The 21,676-nt window shown below is 36.3% G+C and overlaps 2 protein-coding genes across 2 annotated transcripts in view; both read right to left on the bottom strand.

The window, feature by feature from the left end:
* Positions 1-3,973, bottom strand: part of gig (TSC complex subunit tuberin) — a 70,534-nt gene extending 66,561 nt beyond the window's left edge. The window contains exon 1 of the mRNA XM_089240636.1: positions 3,749-3,973. The gene's annotated coding sequence lies outside the window, so the exon portion shown is untranslated. The remainder of the gene's footprint in view (positions 1-3,748) is intronic.
* Positions 3,974-6,060: 2,087 nt separating this feature from the next.
* On the bottom strand, positions 6,061-21,476 carry LOC149078528 (pyridoxine/pyridoxamine 5'-phosphate oxidase-like). Its single transcript, XM_089240635.1, has 7 exons — positions 21,333-21,476; positions 18,860-19,013; positions 13,203-13,302; positions 13,049-13,102; positions 11,090-11,218; positions 8,325-8,401; positions 6,061-6,435 (listed from the first exon to the last, which is right to left on the bottom strand). Exons 1-7 carry the CDS (start codon positions 21,466-21,468, stop codon positions 6,270-6,272), a joined length of 816 nt encoding a protein of 271 aa, XP_089096761.1. The 5' UTR covers positions 21,469-21,476; the 3' UTR covers positions 6,061-6,269.
* Between the last annotated feature and the right edge of the window lie 200 nt (positions 21,477-21,676).

The raw sequence follows: 21,676 nt of genomic DNA, 5'->3' as shown, positions 1-21,676 counted from the left end.
CAGCAAATTTCATTTTTGGAGCAGAAATTTTGAAAATGGAGCAGAACTAAAAACGAACTATATCTGCAATATAAGTAATTTTTCTGTGAAATGCCAAAAGTTTTGCCAAAAATGGTTGAAACAAATAATTCTAAATAAATTTCCTTCACAAATTAAAATCCATTAAAATTTTTTCTGAATTATCTTATCTCTGTCACTACTAAAACATGAAAACATGCATTACTGAAATGACAAAAATAAAAATTATTAGACTCTTTTCAAATTAAGCAACATGCCCACTAAAAACCTAGGCAGCAAGAATTTCTGCTGCTTGAACACCAAAATCTTATTCATCCTGATATAGCAAAAAAGTGCGTGCAGAATATAATAAGGGTTTCTGTGAAAAAAAAAGTTGGCTTCTCACAGAATTTAAAGGAATTATTAAATTTAAAAGCAAAATGCAAAAAACGAGAAAAATATAAATACCTTATTTACTTAAACAATTTCTCAACCTAATAGCATGTTAATAGATTACTAATCACGAGTCGCTTTCAGAAGTTCAGCATCTGAATGACAATTTTTTTCAAATTTTTCATGGCCTTGAACATAAGATTTTATATGTCTTATTCAATTAAAGCATTGGATGGACAAATTTTTCAATGTTCGTACAGACTTTTATTTATTTGTTAACAATGAACTCCCTTTCACTGTCTGCATTACCATGTGCTAAAAATAAAAAAGCCTTCACTAAAACTGGCAAAATTTTGAACTTTGGGCTGCTTTCAAGATTACAAAGGTTGAATATGTCTGCCCAATATCTATCCATCTATTCTCTGAACTGATTTCACTTCTTGTAATTCTTTGCATTGTAGTGCACATATAATTAATAGTTTTGTTGGTGCTACAATGTTAAGCAACATCCCAGCAATACGTGAGGGAGTAATGTGCCATCCCAGCAATGCACGAGAGGAAGTGCGAAAAACAAGAAAGGGTGCAAACGTTTCATTCTCTCCAACAACATGTTTTGGAAAGGTAGGACATTAATATAAAAAAAGGTATCTCACAGAAGTTATGTAAAATGAGCATACTCCTAGTACAAACTCTTTCCTTTCACTGTTGTTAAGAGCATGCCCCCCCCCCCAATGTTGTGATGGACCGTGCAGCCATATTGGACGCCGCTCTGGGAGAGGTGCCAAATGGAGTTGAAATGGTGAAAAAAGCTTTGTTGACCAAAAAAAAAGTTGTCAATAGCACCAAAAAGATTCCGCATGGGTAAAAATGTTTTTTCTCGAGCCGCTCCTGTTCACCAAATCCGGATTTTCGCAATGTGAAATTGTCACGAATGGCAACCGCCGACGATAACCACATGACCGCATAGTGGCTAGATGACAAAACTATGAATATTTTAGCTGGAGTTTTTACAGATCCCATTTTTTCCCAACGATCTTCGAAAAATGTTGCTAATTTAAACAAGTAAACAAATCCTCTTTTCGATGTATGCCATCTTTGAACGCAGGTTGGCAGCCGCGAAATTACTGTTATTTTCAGTATATAACCCGCAGGAGAAAAACCGGTCTCCGAAATTGGAAAATTCTGCATATTCATTCAGGGACTTTGATAGCCCGCCGGTTAACCAATAACAATATAGGACTTTATACTTCAAGGTAGTAGAACTACTTTCCAAGGTCACGAGATAACAAGATTGTCGTTTAGATGGTTGGAAAGTTAAAAAAAATTGAAGTTTCACCCTCTGCATCTTTTTCCGTGTCTCGAAAAGAACGCGTTCCGTGAACAAAATTTTCATGCTTCTTTTTCCTAAATTCCGAATATTTGATGCACTACAGTGCATTAGCGGTACCTCCGCAAACCCCAAACAAGAATTGGCGCAAATGTGTAGGGATTCGGCGTGCCATGTAGCAAGAGAACAGTTTCGGCGCAGCTCTTGCACCCCTGAAATTGTGTCAGACTTAGAGGGAGGCCTTACTACTACTACTTAACATGCACCTAATACACATTCATCTGCGGAAATTCCAAAGAATTGGTACATGCCGAATGTGCCTGTACGTGTCGTGAACCTAATGTGAAGTTTGTTTCTGCGTAATGCTTGTTATGTGTAGTGCTGCCATCATTTTTTCTCATTATGAGTGAAGTGCTATGATTGAATTATCGTACCGTTGCAGGCCTGTTGCTCTCTGTGACAAGACTTTTTATGGGAGAGATTGGCTCCCATTCATACCACAAACTTGGGAAAACTACAGAAAAAAACCCAACTTCAGCTGAACCACTATGGCGATGTAGAGTAGGCCTTATTGCATTGCTCAGCCTGTGGACCAAGGTCATGATTGCAGTACCACCTTTATGCATGGCCCTGGGAAGTTCAGTTCCATTGGAAGACCTCGTGATAGATATATACAGTAAAACCTCGTTATCACTCCTGTCGGCTGATCACTTCAGGCTCGTCTAGCTTTCATAGATAACAATGTTATTAAACTCTCGTTTACCTATCACTAATTTTGGTCAACTCGTCACTATGAAAAAAGTTTGAGAGAGAGGAACAGATTAATTTTATGGCTCCCCTTAAAACAATAGCTTGTAAACAGCAATTGCCATATGCTTAAAAGTCATCATAAAAGCCTTATATACCAAAACGGAACAGTTCAAGTAACGAAAGTTACACTGGAGAAGTCGATTTGACGACTAAAGTTTTTGAAACGTTAGAGGACTGTTCGAGCCGTAACTGATTTCTATGCATGGGCCCCATTAATTTAGGGCTTCAAATTTAAACACAATATTTTCGATGAAAAACCAGACCTTTCGTAAAAAGTTGAGATCTTCTAATGTGTGGTTGTCCAGAACAGCTTTGGTATAAGGGACACGATAAATTGACAACTTTTTTCCGGCGATAAGTTGCCATCATTGGCGCACTCTGGTTCGGTGTTGTTCTGAAAAATTCTGCCAGGCGGCGTTAGTTGTTGTAGCACGTCTTTTCAAACAGCCGTACAGTCATTTTGTTGTTTGTGCTTGTTCCGAGTGTTTGGATTACATTTTTGTCGCTGGTCAGGTTGTATTGTTCCTTTTTTTTCTCCTTTATTTAAACAGTGCCCGTATTTCATTTATACCCTGATCGCTTTATTATTTAAACAATGCCCGGGTCTGATCGATTTATTATTTAAACAACGGCCCAGGCTTTATTTAAACCCAGATTGATATATTATTTAAACAACGGTTCGGGCTTCATTTAAACAATGCCCAGGTTTTATTTAAACTCTGATCGATTTATTATTTAAACAACGGTCCGGGTTTTATTTAAACCCTGATCAAATTATTATTTAAACAATGCCCGGGTTCCATTTAAACCCTGATTGATTTAATTTTAGCCAGTTTTATTTTTTAAACAATCCAGAGCTTATTTTTTTGTTTATAAAATTTGTTTTTATTGTTTTCTATGCTGGCGATTTTTTTTTCTGGCGGCTTTTTCTCGGATCGTCGGACATATTTGGCGTCGGAAAAAAAGTCGCCAACCTGTCCCTTATACCAAAGCTGTTCCGCCGGGGGCAAAAGGGGTCTCCGACATGAGTTTCACGGAGACGAATGATACTCTTGAGATGGCCAAGCATTATCGAAATGTTTTGCAAATACACTGACATTAAAAGTTTAACATGTAATTAAGAACGCATTTGTTTACAGACCCACTCGAAACAATAACAATTTGATTTTGATCATCACTTATGAACAAATTTAAAGAAAAAAAAAATTTATGTATATTTACCGAGTTATTTATCTGGAGTCAAATGAATAACTGCTTCTTCTTGCAGGTTCAAAAACATGATGCGTGTGTGTCAATCCATGTTTCTTGAAGGAATGGATAATGTTAACTGAGCGACCGAAACATTACATTCCCGTAGCGATTATTGCGTTCAAAAATAACGAGCACCCGAACTCGCAATTAATACACACTCAAAAAACCCCCAACAAAAAAAAAACTTAATTTGACACCATATGACTGAGAAGGTAACAGTTGTTTTCTTCCCCTGGAGGCTCGACGCGATCCGCTCCGTAGACTCTGGTCTTGCCGCCGAAACACTTTCCAAAAACACTGAGCTGTTTAAACACTTAGGGGTCATTAAAGTATTACGTCAGCATCGGGGGAGGGGGTTTCGGATTTGCTGACTTTTGATGACAAGGAGGGGGGTTTGAAAATTGCTCACGTCATCAACCATCCTTTTTGAAGATATGAAATATTCTAAGCTGCTGACAAGGGGGGGGGGGGGGTAAAAATGGCTAAAAATCTGCTTACGTAATACTTGAATGGCCACTTATAGCGCAGTGTCCAAAAATGATATTCAAAGATTTCTCTAATGATAAAGAAAATTCTCGTGGGATATTTCCAACTTACGAACTGCTGGAGAATTAGGAGTTATTTCAGTCATGCGCCCCCCCCCCACAAGGGGTGGGCTGACAAGACTCCAGCCCTGGGGCCCGGGACGATTTTTTCACAATTTTTTTGCTTTTTCACGCTATAAATTCATCATAAAGGGGTTCATGAAAGTCTGGTCGGGGGGGGGGGGGCCCCGCAAAAGATCCCAGTGCCGTCTTAACGCATGGGCAAATTCGGGCACTGCCCGGGGCCTTAGAAAAATGAGAACTAGTCCAATTTTTCAAAAATTTTCCAGGTAGGGCCTCAGAAAAATCCCTTGGCTCTGGGATGGTCATGATGCTCTTAAGACTGCCCTGCATGGCTTCCACATCCTGGAGCGGGGCCCGTAGGCTGAAACCTTCACGGGAGGGGCCCCCCTCTATATTGCGTGAAAAAAAAAGATGGCAACCGTCTCGGGCCCTGTTATCCCCACCCACTGGGGGGAGGCAATGCGTAGGTCCACAAATTTTTCATTATACGGACTGTGTGTAGAAACGTTTCGTGGGTTGCACGTCGCGTACAGAGGCAGATTTAACGCCGGGCACGCGCGCTTGGCCCTGTAAAATCCTAGCTTTAGTGGGAATACATTTTCTTCTGCGCCCGGGGCTCAACCGACCCTAATCAGCCTCTAGTCGTGCACCTTCATTTCGAGCTGCCTTTAGCGGCAGGGCTATCCTGGTATCACCGTGGGCCCCTGGGCAAAGATATGTTCTTGGTGTGGGGAGCGTACTTGGGTGATTACATGCCTACACCCAAAAACCGATTTATCGAATTGCCATAATTTTTTCGATCTAATTTAATGTGCTTGCCACCCCCCCCCCCTCTGTAGATATGTGCTACCTACCAAGGTCGTAACGAGAGGGGGATTTAGGGTCTGCCCATTCTCTGAAGTATGTGAAAATGACTGAAAAAAGGGGGGTAAGATAGCCAAATCTTGTATCACTTTGGTTTCCCTCAGAATGAAATTTCTGGCTACGAGCATGCTACCTATACATACTTTCTAAAAAGCCATAGAGATAGATATTATCATGAAGCCGCTATAGGCACTTGAGGGCTCCCCAGGAAGTGCCCGGATGGGCCCATGTGTTGAGACTGCTCTGTTTGGCTGTATCTACACAGGTTCAACCTGGAAGATACCCAGTGTTTCAAAGGGGACCCTGGCAACTCATGACAGCAGTGTTACGCGAAAATATAATTTTGAGGAGCAATTTCACTCCTCTCCAAAATTTTAAGGGATATTTTTTTTATCAGTGAGGAATAACATAAAGCCATTAAAAAATTACCTTCTAGGTATTAAAAAAAATACCTAGAACTTTAAGGAGCATTTTCCCTCCTCAATGAAATTTGGGGGAGTAAAATTGAATTTTGATGTGTGAATCACGCATCTAAGATGTGTACTTGCAAACACTGGATGCCGCACTGAAAAATTAAACACTAGGTACACACTTAGACTCTTGGATACTCACACTTCTGCTACAACTCACTCAGTAGTAAATTGCCCATGGAGATAAACTAGAGTTGTGCTGAAGTTTGAAAGGAAGAAAAAGTTATTTCAGGCCAAAAGGACTTTCCTAAGTGCTGTGTAATGGAACTTTTATCATGCAAACTTATGAGAACTGTAGATAACTCATTATAATTCATTTTACAGCACAATAAAAACAATATAATAAATCACAAACTTTATTTCCCATTAAAAAATAATAATTAAAGCTGCCTCATGTAGAATTTGTAACCAGCTAAATAACATTGCTTAAAATGTCTCATAAATCATAAAAAACAACTTTAAATATAGTTTTTGTGGAAGACATACAGCAGGAAAATGAAAAAATTCATAAAGCGATTCTTTTTGTTTTTCCAGGCTGCTACTTCATTTTCAAGGGGAGAGTCTTTCATAAACCCAATCATCCTTTCCAACATGTGTGAATTTCTCATCCACAATCTCATCTGGTCTTTTGTGGCGGAATCGAATCCTGTCGTGTAGCCTATCAGTCTGTCCTTGCCAGAATTCAATCACTTTTGGAATGACTTTGTATCCGCCCCTTCACATAGATAAAAGAAAAATCATACCGTTACAACCAGGATATGTGTATGCAAAAATATCATCTAAAAAAATTACTGTATTTCCTTGCATTAGCCAGCATGCCGCCAAACTTGAGGGACCCCAAACTTTTTAATTTTAGGGTTCGGTCTATTCCCGGCATGCTGGGAAAAGCAAGGTATAATAAAAGTCACGGTATGCATTCAGCCAATTCAATGGATTTTTAAAATAAAGATATTTAATAATTTTTTGGAATCTGTGATTCAAATTTCCCAGCATGCCAGCTAATGTTGGAGAATATGTTAAATTTAAGTGTAAAACAGTAAACTTAGCGCCTTCCTTGATCTAGTGCACAGGGCACCAGACCCTATGCCCTTCCTTGGTTGCGATCCTGGCTAGAACACTCTTTTGGTCACTCCCATACTTATATATTCTTCCACTCACTCTTTTGGTTGTCCACTGACCTCATCCCTTTTATGACCACTGACGTTTGCACACAGTTTTGGTCACTCCCAAGCTTGCAGAATCTATATCTTTTGGACACACACTGACCTAGTTCCTTGCTCTCTAGGACACACTATATTTTGGTCGCTATACTTGCACACTGTCTAGATCACTTGTGTGATTGCTCACCACCTTGGTGCCTCTTTTGGACAATCACAGGCTTATACACTCCATAGGTCACTCTTTTAGCTGCTCAGTGACCTAGACCAGTGGTCGGCAAACTCATTAGTCAACAGAGCCAAATATCAACAGCACAACGATTGAAATTTCTTTTGAGAGCTAAATTTTTCTAAACTTAAACTATACAGGTAGGTACATTGTTATTAACATAATCAGGGTACTCCTAAGCTGGCCTTTGCTAAAAACTTCCTCGATCTGATTGAGATATGTTCACTGAGGCTGACCCTTTCCCATCCATACTCGTCTTGCATATGACCGATGTTGGATGCAGATGAAGAGAGGTGGCCACGGGAGTCATCATGAGAGGTGGTGGTCAGGAGCGTCATCTTCTATGATCTGGCCGGGTAGAAGTTAACGTTCCTTTGGTATGGAAAACATTGCATGCCCCCATGTTCCGAGAGGAGATTCGTCTTTTGCGTCTACCTGCCCCCCAGTACCTTAAGAAAAAAACCTTATTTTCAACAACTTATTCAGAACTTCCTAATTTCGACCCACCTGATTGGTCGCGGAAGTGTCACATGACAGCAGCATCAGGCTTTCGGTAAAAGCCCGCGAAAAAGATGACTCACTAGGGAGGGCAAGAACAAAATAGCCAAAATGCATCTCTCTAAACATGATTTTTCAAAAATCTGGAGTTTTTGTGAGCTTGCACGTGGTATTTTGGGGAAGAGCCACACTCTAGGAGCCAAAGAGCATGTGGCTCGCGAGCCGCAGTTCGCAGACCTCTGATCTAGACCAATGAGCTCTGAATGGGGCAGATTTATGGTTTTTACCATTCTTCTCCCATGCTACTTTAATTTTCTCAACCACTGCAATCAAATTTGCTACCCCTCTGAACTTGCCGCACACTAAGCCCCCCCCCCCCGTAAATACGCCTCTGATTGAATAGGATCGAAACAATCTTTAGTCAGAGAATTTAGATGAAATGATTACACTTTTATGTTTCAGTAATATTTATGACAAGTATTCATAAGCAAAATAATTTCTCTCAAGTTACTCAATAGATGGCAGAAGAAAGATGAGAAATATGATTTTTGAGAGGCAGTGTTTCCCAAACACGCCATGCTTAGTGGTGGTGTGTTTGTAGTGCACATCATGAATCAAATTTCCATTTTTTATAAGAATTTATAACTTGTTAGTGATGAAACTGAAGTCTAAAACTTTCCTTTTAATTGAAAAAAAAAATCCAGACAGTCAATATCTTACCAATAACTTGGTTTTGGAATTTTTTTTGAAGTGTCTTCATATAATTTTTCCAGTTGAGACCGCTTCTCCAACAGTGTCTATGATACCATGAAAGAGAAACAAAAACAAATAATCGAGATGACTATAAAACTAAAAATTTCACAGAAAAGGTGTGCATATAAATATTACAGCAGTCTGTCTCAGTAACAATATTTAAGCAGACTACTTATATGATATTATGCTTTATCTCTAAATTATGAATATATAAAGAGACTTTATCGTCCTATTGACAGATAGTGTTTATGCAATGATAGATAGCTGCATAGCATACCATATAAATTAAATTTTTTCCTCAATCCTTACTGTAAAAAGGAAGAAAACTTACCAGAAACTAAGGCTGGGAATCAATTAAAATTTTCAATGGGTTAATCAAAAATGTTTAATCGATTAATCAAATTTTTATCGAATATTTTTGTGACCAAATAATATCAATAGATGCTACAAAAATATATTTTATCATTTCACTCACCTATTTGGTGGATGTAAACAAATATAGGAATAGGTTAAAAAATTAAGGCTGCCTACTTCAAACAATTTAATATACTGAACATAATTGCCTAAACCCGTAATTTCTTCACTTTGATCTCGTTTTTTAAAATTGGTTATTTTTGGTTATTATTCACCGATTTCGAAACTACTTTCGATTATACTGTTGCTTGTTTTCCTAGAAATTCCTCTCGATTGGCACTTGTGAAGAGATGAGCTGATGCTTCCAAGAATACGAAAAACTACTGTTCATAGTGGAGACAATAAATTTTGGCCACATATTTTAAAACTCCTTTGATATACAACTTTCACAGTAATACCTACAATCCTGTCAAACTCAATTTGAAACTGAAATCATCAGTTTTTATTGAATCTAAATTGATCAAATAGATTCAAATATTTTCAAAAATATGGTCACTTATCCAAAATGTTCTGTATAGAACATGATTTGTTTGACATCTAATCAGTTTTTTTAAAAAAATGAGTTAATTCACAAACTTTTATTAAAAATTTAAATTGAATTGATCAAGTTGATTAACTCAATTAAAATTCTTAACTGCAATTAACAACTGATTGATCATCCAACCCGCTTAATCAGACCAACCCTAATAAAAACTATTTAAAAATAAATCAAACTATAAAAATGACTCGATTTTAATTCATAGAAAAATTCACCAACAAAAAATAGAATTAATAGTTACATATTTAATCACACAGGGTTCACAGCAAAATCTGCTTGCTCATTTCCCAGACCAAAACCCTTGAAGAGACAATCCTAATCTTACAAATTTTTTTCAAGCTTCTGATTTTCTCAATTTACAGAACTTTTTCCTGACTTTTATCAAATACTTGCATATTTACCTGACTTTTATGAAATACAGTCAAACTCGGTTATAACGTCATCAAAGATTCCAAGAATTTTTGTCGTTATAACTGAAGTGTTGTTACAACCAAGGATAGTTTTCAAGAACTTCTTTTGGCAAAAAATGTAATCAGGCACAATCAAATGCTGTGCAAGAAGCTGTTATTTCATTACGATAAGGGGTGACTATATTTGAGAGGAAACGGACAATCAGGATCATAAAAATGAGATATCACCAAATATGGTTAATGTATAACCCTTGGCAAGAAATACAATACTAAAAAGCATGCAGCATTTGAGTATATTTCACTGGGAAAAAAAATTATCATGACGAATAAGCGAGATGTGAATATTTAGTCATATTCATTTTTACACAATTTATTAATAATACCTTCATCTCTGATTCTAGTAAAGATTAATAATTAAAGTAAATACCTAAAAAAGGACATTCTTTAATGGAAAAAGTCGGAAAAGGTAAAATTACAGGAAGATAAAGTAGTAGTAATTAGGAGCACATCAGAGCGGCAAACTTTTTGAAAATCCTTTTTTTTTTCCTTAGGTATTGAAAACATCATAAAATGACAAAAAATGTGGTGTCACATCTGAGTTAGTGGAATTTTCATCGATGTTACAAGTTATGCTCATTAACATCATACTCTATGGGGATCACAACAATCAATGTCAACATGTACTATTCAACATCAGCCTGCAGTAAGAGAATTTTTTTAAAGTATCAATCGCTGCAATTACCATTGACACTAGCCCAGACAGCCAATTATTGATGTTGTAACTGAGGTGTTACAATCGAGGCCATTATAACTGCATTTGACTCTATGTGCTATAGGTGGAGATAGACTTGGAAGTCTGGGGGAATGATGATGATGATGTAAATTCATATATACATTAGATCAGTCAACTCCACCTTTGATGCTGGAGGGGGGGGGGCATACTATGTGCATATTGTTGGTATTAAGAGCACACAAGCGCATGCAAATAAATTGAACTCCTCAGATGGCGTCATATTTATTTTATGTTTATATATATCTTGTTTATCCAAAGCCAGGAGGTTGTTATGATAAATATTCCTGAATTTTAATCATTGATGAATGATTCTTTAACCTTTCCTTTCTTTAACCATGACTCACATATTTCCCTGAATTTTGCCAAATATTTTATATATTTCTTCTCACTTTTCAGGTCACTGAGAACCCTGTCATACTTATTGCATTAAAGCAAATACCAGAGAAGAAAAATAACTCAAGTTTGTTCAGTACATATGAGAATCCAACTTTGATAGAACTTGAATTGAAAACTAACGCTTTTGATCAGCATTGCTAAAAAACCTAAAAAAATACACCTATATTGAAATAAACAATACATTTCTGCTTTCCACCACGGAACTCTGGTTGCTGACAATGGCTGATATCTGACTAGATCTTGGACGCACTTGAAAATATTCAACAGATTCAGCTTCATCCACTTTCTCCACTGTTCCTTCAATACGGATCTATTTAACATATTAAATTTAAAAAAAAGTTGCAGAAAAAGAGAAACAAAAAGATTCATTTCAGTTAATTCTTGCTGCTTATTACAATATACATAAATGACTGCGGAGTTTTTATTTACATCCCCCAAGATTAGCATATATTCATTTACACAATTGGTGGCCATTCAAAATGCAATACCAAAGAAGAAGCATCAGATAGACATGAAATTTAGACTGATCTTATTACAGCATGAAGAACCCTAGCTCTCTTAACATGATGACAAAATGCTAGATGAAAACTCTTCTTTTCCGGTGAGATGACCTTTACTCACTATTTGTCACTGGCCAACAGAGAGATTTGATTCTATGTTAGACTTTTGTTGACTTAGCAAAAATGTTAAATTGGGAAATTAATTCTTTCTAAATGAGAATTTCTGTGATGAATAAATACCTTTTATGTAAAAAGCTGATTTCTTGTCATCTTTCTTTGTTGTCTGCAATGATTGAGGTATTAGAATACTGGGATTGCACAGATTTAGTGTAAAAAAAGGGGCGAAAAGAAAAAAGAAGTGGGAATTTTAATAAGACATGTCACTGTAATTGATTCTACACCACAGACTTATGCAATTACAATGGTGCATTGAACAAGGCCAAAAAAAAAAGCACAAAATTTTATTTTAAGATGAAACTATTTTTCCTGTAACATTATGATAGTTTTATTCAAATCTGGTGGCACCGCAGCAACAGATTACACGACTCTTACATTATGTAACGTCATAGACTTTAATCATGTGATGGACTGGTTTGGAGTGATATGAAATTTTACTTCCATACTTGTTTAGTAAGACTTGGTGGCACACTCAATAGCCACTACTACATCACAGACATTTTAGAAATTGTTATCCTTCTTTATCTTCAAAGCTTGCCTATGAGCAAGTTTTAACACGACAGTATAAGACTGTCTGTGGCACCCAACGTTCAGCAATTCATCAGTGCCTATAAGATTGCATTTTTGCCCTGATATCGCCCCCCCCCCCCCATCAAACACATCTACTTTACCACACACCAACTCTGGCCAAATCACTATAAGCAAACTAACTGCAATTGATGAGTTAGGTTAGAAATGAAAACACCATCAAGCTTGTTAGAAAAAATATCTTATCTATTATTGTTTCCCCCAGATTGAACTTGGGACTTGACAGAAAGCTTCCTGTGGTACATGAGCATCTTACCACCACATCACTTGGGCAAATATGCATCTTGTCAGAAGTGAGATCAAACACGTCTGGTCCATGATTGGCAAACGAATGGTCGAACAATCATCAGCTGCAGTTACACCAGACAAACTTCTAAAACAAGTATACAAGCAGTATGGATTGACATATCCCAAGTACACATCCGAAGTCTTTTTCCTTCAATGCAGCGGGGCGTCGCATCAATTATTGCCAGCTAAATAAAATATTGATTTCTATGTGTTCCGCAAGTGGAATGGAACCATAATTACAATCATTTCACTGTTATACATTATATTCAACTAAAATATGGCTTTGATATCTCTTGTCCTTAATGTTGTTGTATTTTGGATGGCCAGTAGTGTAGATGAAGGGGGGAAGTTTTAAAACTCTTTAAACTGCAAAAATAGTCAAACTCTATCTCTCCATAAGCATAAGATAAAAAATTTCTCTTTTTTTTCAGAATCAAAAATCATTAAGAAGTGATTGTAATTACATATAGCCAATTCTTTTAAATCAATACTTTTTTAATATTAATTATGAAATACAAAATGAATAATCTCAGATACTGCACATAACTTTCACCTCCAACAGTTTTTTCAGAAAGAAAATAAATTACCTGACGGCTCAAAATATCCCAATAGAACAACAAAGACGCTTGTGGGTTCTCTGCCTGAAAATAATTTAATAACTTTAGCAGGGGAATATAGGAAAAAATTTACAAAAATTAGGAATGGCAATCAACTCAAATGGTTATCAGGATAAATACATACCAATTCTTTTCCTTTCCGGCTTTCATAGTTTGTGAAAAAATAAAATCCATCCTTGCTGTATTTTTTCAACAGCAAGTATCGAGCAGAGGGCATACCAGATCTATGATTAGGAAAAAAACTACAGTTGGATCCACTTATATTGAAGTCGGGAAAAAACAGTGAAAATATTCATTACAAGCGAACTTCGTTATATTCGTACTGGTTTTGAAATGATGTGCTCAAGCGAGATAAGCACAATTTACATACGTGACAAGCATTTTTCAATACTCTAAGTATACTTAAAATAAATAAAGATGAAACTAGTATATTTAGAAAGTTTAAATTTTAAGAAAATTATTTTTATGTCAAATTTAATTTAAACATTACATAATTCAATGAAAATATTTCTCAATCATTTTTTTTTTGCAGTTTCTTTTCAATTGATATGATTGTGTAATTTATTCATCAAAGTTACTAACTTAATTTGATTATACAAAAATATTTATAATCATTTTTTCCAAATTTACTGTTCTCATTATTATTTCCCTCAAGCGGCTGCGGAGCCCCTGGGAATTCCCCCGGAGCCCCGGTTGAGAACCACTGGTGTAAGGTAAATGTTTTGCACTAAAATAATTTTTCTTACGTGCAAATGAGATGTTAATGCAAAATGTAATATCTTTTTTAGCAAGGGCCAGGTCACTATTGCATATTTTCGTCTGAACTTCAACCATTCAAAAAAAAGTGTGTCCACATCAATATGAGTTCCTTTTCTGAATCTCTTCTTGAACCATTCAAGTACTTTTTCTTCAATTCCTCTTTGTTCCAAATCGTTGAAAACGAACTATACTGAATCTTGATTTTTTCCGATACCTCACCTTTCTTTCAATTTTTGGCTATCAACCAGCTATATAGCTTTAATTTTCAAAGCAGTAGTGAGTGTTTTGCCCTTGCACATTCTCAAAATTAACTCATACACAATAACTCCACCATAAGCAGCATTCAAATCTAGACAAAGATGGCAAATGTTTGCAAAAGTTGTTTTGAAGGTTAGATTCTTGGGAACAAAAAAAAGTAACCTTAATCTTTCCTTAATAAAACTTTTTCTGCAAGCAAAATAGGGTTTAACTTTGGGGAGGCACAGTAGGCTCTTTACCTAGAGCTACTTCATGTAAAGGCTTCTTATATATCTTTACCTTCTCTAAGGATTTAACAGAGAAAGAGTAAAACAAAGCAGAGAGAAGAGGATTTTACCATTTGTACAATACTCAAAAACACTCAAATAGATTTTCTACCAAGGAAAAAAAGCTCATTGCAGAAAAGTAAATTTACAGATAAGATTTAGATAAGATAACAAAGTAATACAAGATATACGGAAGACTGAATGTTGTGAAGATATTTATTATTTGAGATGTTAATTTTTTTTTTTAAGGAAGGAAAAACTCATCTCTGCCTCTACCGGGAGTCGAATTCGGGTCCCTCAATTGCCGGACGAGAGTGCTCTGACCACTAAGCTACAGAGGAGATAGAGATTTTCCTTCGCTAGAGCATATATATGTGCCGAACGGAACCGTGCAATGGACGGTGAACCGATCAGCCTATAGCTCATGGATGAATATACGATCTAGCGAAGGAAAATCTCTATCTCCCCTGTAGCTTAGTGGTCAGAGCACTTGTCCGGCAATCGAGGGACCCGGGTTCGACTCCCGGTTGAGGCAGAGATGAGTTTTTCCTTCCTTAAAAAATTAACATCTCAAATAATAAATATCTTCACAACATCCAGTCTTCCGTATATCTTGTATTAACAAGTGAAGAAGAGCGACATTCATGTCATAACAAAGTAATGCCTGGTGATTTGTAGTTCAAAACCAGCTGAAAATTCATTATAGGAGAACTTTGCTGAAATTGGTTATTGTTATAAGCAACCAAAATAACATCGACATGCAATACAAAGTTCACATGACATGGAAAAACTTTGTTATAGGTATCTATGTTTGTTATAAGCAGGTCAGACAGTACTAAATTTTCACATACCTAGAATAATAGAGATCTATACAGAGAGAGAAAGAAGTTTTAGTTTAAATACAATGAATGAGCTGCAAATGCTAAAAATTACGTTTACCACATTTTTGAAGCAATAAAAGATCAAATGAATATAGCATAAAGTTACACGAAATACAGTAAACCATTTTACATATTTTCTGACAGGTATGCCAGTGCAAGCATACCTGCCAAGTAAATCTATATGGGTCATTCCCAAAAAAAGTGTGCAAACCGTTTCCGAGACTTGGTAATTTTTTTTACAAAATTTCAGAGCACTCTGGTAGTAATTTAAATTTTTTTCTAGTATTTTTCATTTAATTCTCTGTCAGATGGCATTTCTTAATTTGCTTCAGATGATATCTAATTTTAAAAAAAATCATTGTTTATAGCAAAACGAAAATTTTTTTTTTTAAATTTGAACCACATTTTATATACATGCCATAAATGAACAAAATGGACAATAAAATTTTAATAAATTTTTTTTTTTCTTATGAAAAACTATTTTTCTGTTCATGTCCCAAACTTTTTCCCATTTTAAAATGTCCACTCTGTTACGGTCATTTGGAAAATATATTTTTATTCCAGATTAAATTTGATATCACTTTTGAGCTCATTAAAAGGTTTACTTTTAATGATTACTTTTGCAAAATGACTTAATATTCACGTTATGTCTTTAATACCAGATTTTTCTCTGTCGGATGTCCACTCTGTTACGTCATTTATCATAAATAATTAATTTTCTTTTCATCTGAATCATCAGTGATAGTACATGGGGGATATATTTCAAAATAAAAAAAATGTTTTCATCAATCACTTAAATTTATAATGAAAAAAAATTAATATTAATTAAATTGGGTTAATTTGTCTGCTCTGTTACATCTTCCAAAAACTCAAGCAACGTAACAGAATGAAAACTATGATTTAAAGTGAATTTTTCTTAGTTAAAAGGTTTTGAAGGTTTAAATTGATCTATTCAATTTAAACCCTTTACCACATTCTCCACAATGCTATTTTTTCATTAAAATATGAAAGTAAAGTAATACAGATCGTTAAAATCACTGCCAGGCACAGATTCAGGGGGATGTGCCATAAGGGACATTTTAGTGAGTGAAGGTTGTTATATGACAATACATTCTGTATTTTATGGGACAGAACCATTATCTTCCTATTTTTTTTCCAGGCCCGATTCCCCCCAGTCCACTTTGGATCACTAATGTGAGAGGCATAAATGTTAGATTTATACCAACATCAAATTACTATTCAATTTCAACAAAAACTTCGAAATAAAAGAAAAATGATCCTGATGATATAATATAATACACTAGAGCAAGTCCAGGGTCTCCTTTGACCAGATTTTAATAATTTTACCAGACCAAAATTTCAACTATGAGGGATGGGGTGCGTGTTTTTATAATTTGGTCATGGGGTGGACGTTTTTTAAAGGTTATAAGAGGCGTTTCTGGGTCACCTATAACATTGTGTATATAATTTTTGGAAAAATGAAAATGTATTTGCATGGCCTATTTCGAATATTTGAGATATCTTTCTCTTAGTTAAACATCCCTGTGCATTCTGTTACAATGATGTCCACTCTGTTACGGGAAGAATTTTTGCAGTTCACAGACAACAAAAAAATTAGTAACACTTCAAACTAAGATTTATTTATTTATTCAATATTGATTGGCCGAGACCTATACAAGGGAATACGGTGATGAAGTTAGACAGAGATGATTGATGTCACAAAGAAAATCAAGAATTGTTTCCCAATCAATGATGTTTTGGGGGAGGTTGTTCCAGTCAATTATTGTTCGAGGAAAGAAACTAAAATTGAAACAATCTGTAAATGCAAAGATGGGTTTCAATTTTTATGAATGGTTAATTCTTTTTGAAAAGTATGAAGCTGGAGTAGGAAGGTTTGAGGTGTCGATATGAAAATGACCGTGGAGAATTTTAAAAATGAAGGATAATCGAGAGATATATCTACGGGTACAAAGCGGTTGCATATTGAGGTGGTGCTTGAGCTCAGTGACGGAGGCAGAGGATGACCGACAGTTAAGAATGAAGTGGGTGGATCTATTTTGAATAGATTCTAATTTGTCTATATTGGAGAGAGTATAGGGGTCCCAGATTTCACAGGCATATGAGAGTAGAGGAAGGATGTAGGTTTGGAAGCAGAGATGTCTAAGGTGACGGGTGGAGTTTTTGAGGTTCCGACAAAGAAAAAAAGATGTTAAATTATGAATTACTAGCCCATTGTCTGTCAGAAATAAAAAATTTTGATTTTAAGTACCTAAATATATGTAAAAAATAAACTTTTCCCATGTGCTATTTTGAAAAAATCATGAAAAACCATAAAAACAACAGAGAAAAAAGTCAAAAAAAATTTTAATTGCCCTTTTTTTAGCATATGTGTAAGAAATAAGCTGATTTCATTATTTTAAGAGATAAAAACAGCAGAAATAATAATTTTTTAGGGCGATATTTTGTTTTCGTAACAGAGTGTAATAGTCATAAAATCCAAAAAATAAAATATTATTACAAAATAAAAGTGAAAAAATATTTAATATTTATGAAATATTAAACTTCAAGTCATTGGCTATAATTTGAGATCAATTTCATTTTTAAAAATTCAATTTTGAATTTTTCATTTCAAAAATGTAGAATGTACACTTTTTTTGGGAATGGCCCGTATATTGGAACGGGTGGAGTGGCTTTAATATATTTACGTTTTATAATATTTTGGATATTACATACATTGCTTTAAAAAGACAGAGCCTTTTCTGGTGTCCTTATTCATAGAGCACTCTTAAATGATTCAGACCACCACTAATATTTTTTATGGGCATTCTATAATATTTTATCATGTATATTATAGTTTTTAGTTTTTATAATTGCATTTTTAATTGGATTGCGTATTAGCCTATTTCAGGAAACATTGATCTAAGACTCTAACTTAACTGCACGTAAAGCTCTCCTTAGCTGCGGTGCCCTAATAATAAGATTGTTGCATCATAAAGCATTTTACTGTACCAAATTTTTAAAGTCAATTTGTGAGAACAGGGTTCTCACTGTACTGCACTTAATAATTTCCCTGATCAAAAACTGATGAATAAAGAAATATGATTCGAAATCTTGACCTTCTGAATTTCTTCTTTTTTTCAAGGTTTTGATTACCCCCCTTCACAGAATATTTTCTCTATATCCAATATTTTACATTTTCCCTCACCATTTTTAGTTTCCCAGTGACTTGAGAAGTCAGGTCACTGGAAAAACTGGAAAAGTACCTTCAATAACCCAAAACTCTGATAATAGGGGTCCTGCTGTATCATCCTTTTCTGAAAAATAAAGCAGAAAAATGTGATAAACTAAGCTTTCACATATGGCTTCTCCTTCTAGGAAAGAGCAGAAGGTTACATGCAGTTTAGATCCCCTTCAGAAAGTCGCCAACTCTGGCGCTTCAGCTGGGAGATTTTGCGGGCCCTTAGGCCAGTATAGTAAACTTATAGTATTTTAAAAAAAATCTTGCACCCTGGGTTGAAGCTCTGTCAGCCTCACCCTAGTGGGAACCATGCATGTCTTAGCGAAGCTCAATCAATTGTGATTGGGGATTATAACTAGGTATTAGATCATCAACATACTTGTCAGCCGTTGCAAGAGCCATCGCATTAGCTTCTTTGATTCCATCACTATTACAGGCAATATCAAACCATTGCTTGAACAACTCTAAGGGATCTCCAGGAACATAGTCTTCGGTGAAAGCTTCTTTGCTGGTCTTATATGGCTGACGCATTCCTGTTGAAGAGGAAAAAGGTCTTCAAACATGACATTCACAAATAAATAATATCTTGATATTACAGCTATAAGGAGATCTATTCAGTCATTTCAGGATTGCTTCATCCAATTCCACACTAATTCACTGTACATGCACTTTATGCCATAAATGCCGGAACCTTGGGACTGAGACCATTTGAGCCCTTCCCCAATAATTTCTGAAAAAACAATGCAATGCATTTTCGCTCTCCTGCGTACACACTTGAGTTTCATTATAAAATGACCAGCAACTTTCAGACCTCAATGTCTTCGTGTCTGCACCTCTGCCTCGCACAGATTCCCTAGCAAAATTTCTAATGAATTAGTATATACCAGAATGTGCATTCTGAGTGTATGTGCGGTCCCTAACGTATTTACATTGTGAGAGTGTGTGGTGCTTGTTTCGTGTTCTTGCTGGTGCAGCTGTCTCCCATATTTTGAAATGAAGACAGTAAATACTTAAATAGTCATGTCATGCAAGTTTCGTGTGGTAGGACTGCTTGCTTTCTCCGGAGACACTTTTTCAAATTGAAGACCGGCTTGTATTTTTGCACCTCAAAGTTAAAAAACTAACTTCAGCCGACCACTACTGCGCCATCAACGTAGAGCCAGTGATAGGCATCAGGCAACCTAAATAGCATGTTTATAGGGAGTGGTATTTTTTATGGCAGATGTGATAGAAACAACCAAACTCCCCCCCCCCTTCCTGACACAAGTTTGCAAAGCACCTGCATGTTGATGATGACAAATGGGTGAATTCTCTACCTCTTTCTCCCTCCTCAATTTGTCTTTAGACATGTCGAAAGTCTGAATCAAAATTTACTTTTGGTTAAAATGAATGGGACACAGGGCTGTCTTAAGAATGACATGGGCCAATGATTTTTCTGAGGTCCTATCTGGCAAATTCACTTGCTTACTCCAAAACGTTTTAATTTAAACCAGATCTCATCTTTGTGAGGCCCCTGGGCCGTGCTTGGGTGGGCCCAGGCATTAAGGTGGCACTACTGGAAGAATAAAATAACCAGAAAAAAAATTGCAGAAGGAAAACAAAGTTTGTAAAATAGAGCAGATTTTAAAATGAGCTCTTTGGCATGCTGTTCGGGACAGAAGACCAGTTTGTATAAAAAAATAGTGTGTTGGTAAATTGAAGGTTCGTAAAATTTAGCATTGACTTACTTTTGAATATCTAATATAGGTGTAAAGTTATTGGAGATATTGGGAGGGTCCAAATCCAATATTTCTATAGGCACTATGGAGATGGTGGTAAATATTGTGGGGTGGGGGAAACTCTGGTTCTATGGGCCTGATTTCAACACAGGCAAGTGGGGAATTTGCCAAGGGCTAGAGGCTGACATGCATACATTATTAGGGAAGGGACTGCAGGGAGGCTCTTTAGCTGTGCAACTGGCCGCTGTGGTGGTTGAATGATGGACTCGCATCGCGATGATCTGGGTTCGAACCCCACCATCACCCCAGTGGTGGTCCGCTTGTTGGTTTCCTGTCCTGCGCAAATGGGAGCCAATCTCCCCATTGAAAAGTCTCGCAACAGGCCTACAACGATACAATAATTCAATCATTAGTTAGATCACTTCACTCATAGTTAGAAAAAACTGGTGGCAGATGGCAGCACTACACAGAAACAAACTTCACATCAGGTTTCACTATACGTACATGCACATTCCAACATGTACCGATTCGTTAGAGGTTCCGCAGAGCAATATGGACGAGGTACATGTATGGTTTAGTAGTAGCTATGCAACTGCATGGAAGGGGGCCCAATTCTGAGTTGAAAATGCCAAGAAAAGCTTCGTCCACCAAAGAAAAATGTTTGCGCTGGACAACAAAAATAGGTCCCACAAGGGTAAAGATTGTTTTTCTCAAGCTGAAAGTATAGCCAGTCCTCCCATTTATACAGGCTTTAGCCTGTTTTACAGGGGGGGGGGGCTGCAGGTTCAGGTGTCTATGCCAAGGGTCCTATGATTTCAAGGGTCCAAAAATTAGAACTTCATATACTCAAAGATTAACTGAATATCTTGTTGTGAAGGTCTTCTGAATGCTTACTTTTACCCAGACTCAATAAAATCGAAATCACCTTCCCCTGCACCTATGATAGCCCTTAAAATTTTCAACCTTGTGGGGTGCTAAATAAGTGGCCCTTCTCACGGTTTCCACCCCCAAAAGGATTTTTTTTACAACATAAATTTACTAGAGAAGTTGGGGGGGGGGGGTCAACTTGATAGATAATTGCAAAATGATTTTGTTGTTGAATATAGAAGATTCGAAATGTGGTGAAACATTTACCGCCAAGATCGACATCGAGATCACTCATCTTGGAAAAAACTCGCCCTGGATCAGAACAATTAGATCGCCTCCTCGGGAAGCCGCAAGCTCTCTCGAAAATCTGTTTACAAATCGCATTCATCATCATCATTACCATCCATTGATGTCATATTCGACCGACATTAGCGACATCTGTCGCGCGAGTATGAAAAAACAAACTTTTCTTTTAAATTATCTCTGGTAGATGGCAATCTGTTTCACACACGAAATCAAAAAAAATATTGACAAAACAATAAAATTTATTATTTTTTTTAATAAAATTTTCAGAAATTATGATTTAATACGAAACTTTATCAATTGATATG

This window comes from Pholcus phalangioides, unplaced genomic scaffold (assembly GCF_987345545.1).
Source record: "Pholcus phalangioides strain wild (caught in Gottingen) unplaced genomic scaffold, Ppha-v1.0 ptg000013l_1, whole genome shotgun sequence".
NCBI classification, from domain to species: Eukaryota; Metazoa; Arthropoda; class Arachnida; order Araneae; family Pholcidae; genus Pholcus; species Pholcus phalangioides.
Note: the sequence above shows the minus strand (reverse complement) of the source record. Positions and strands in the feature narration are given on the sequence as shown.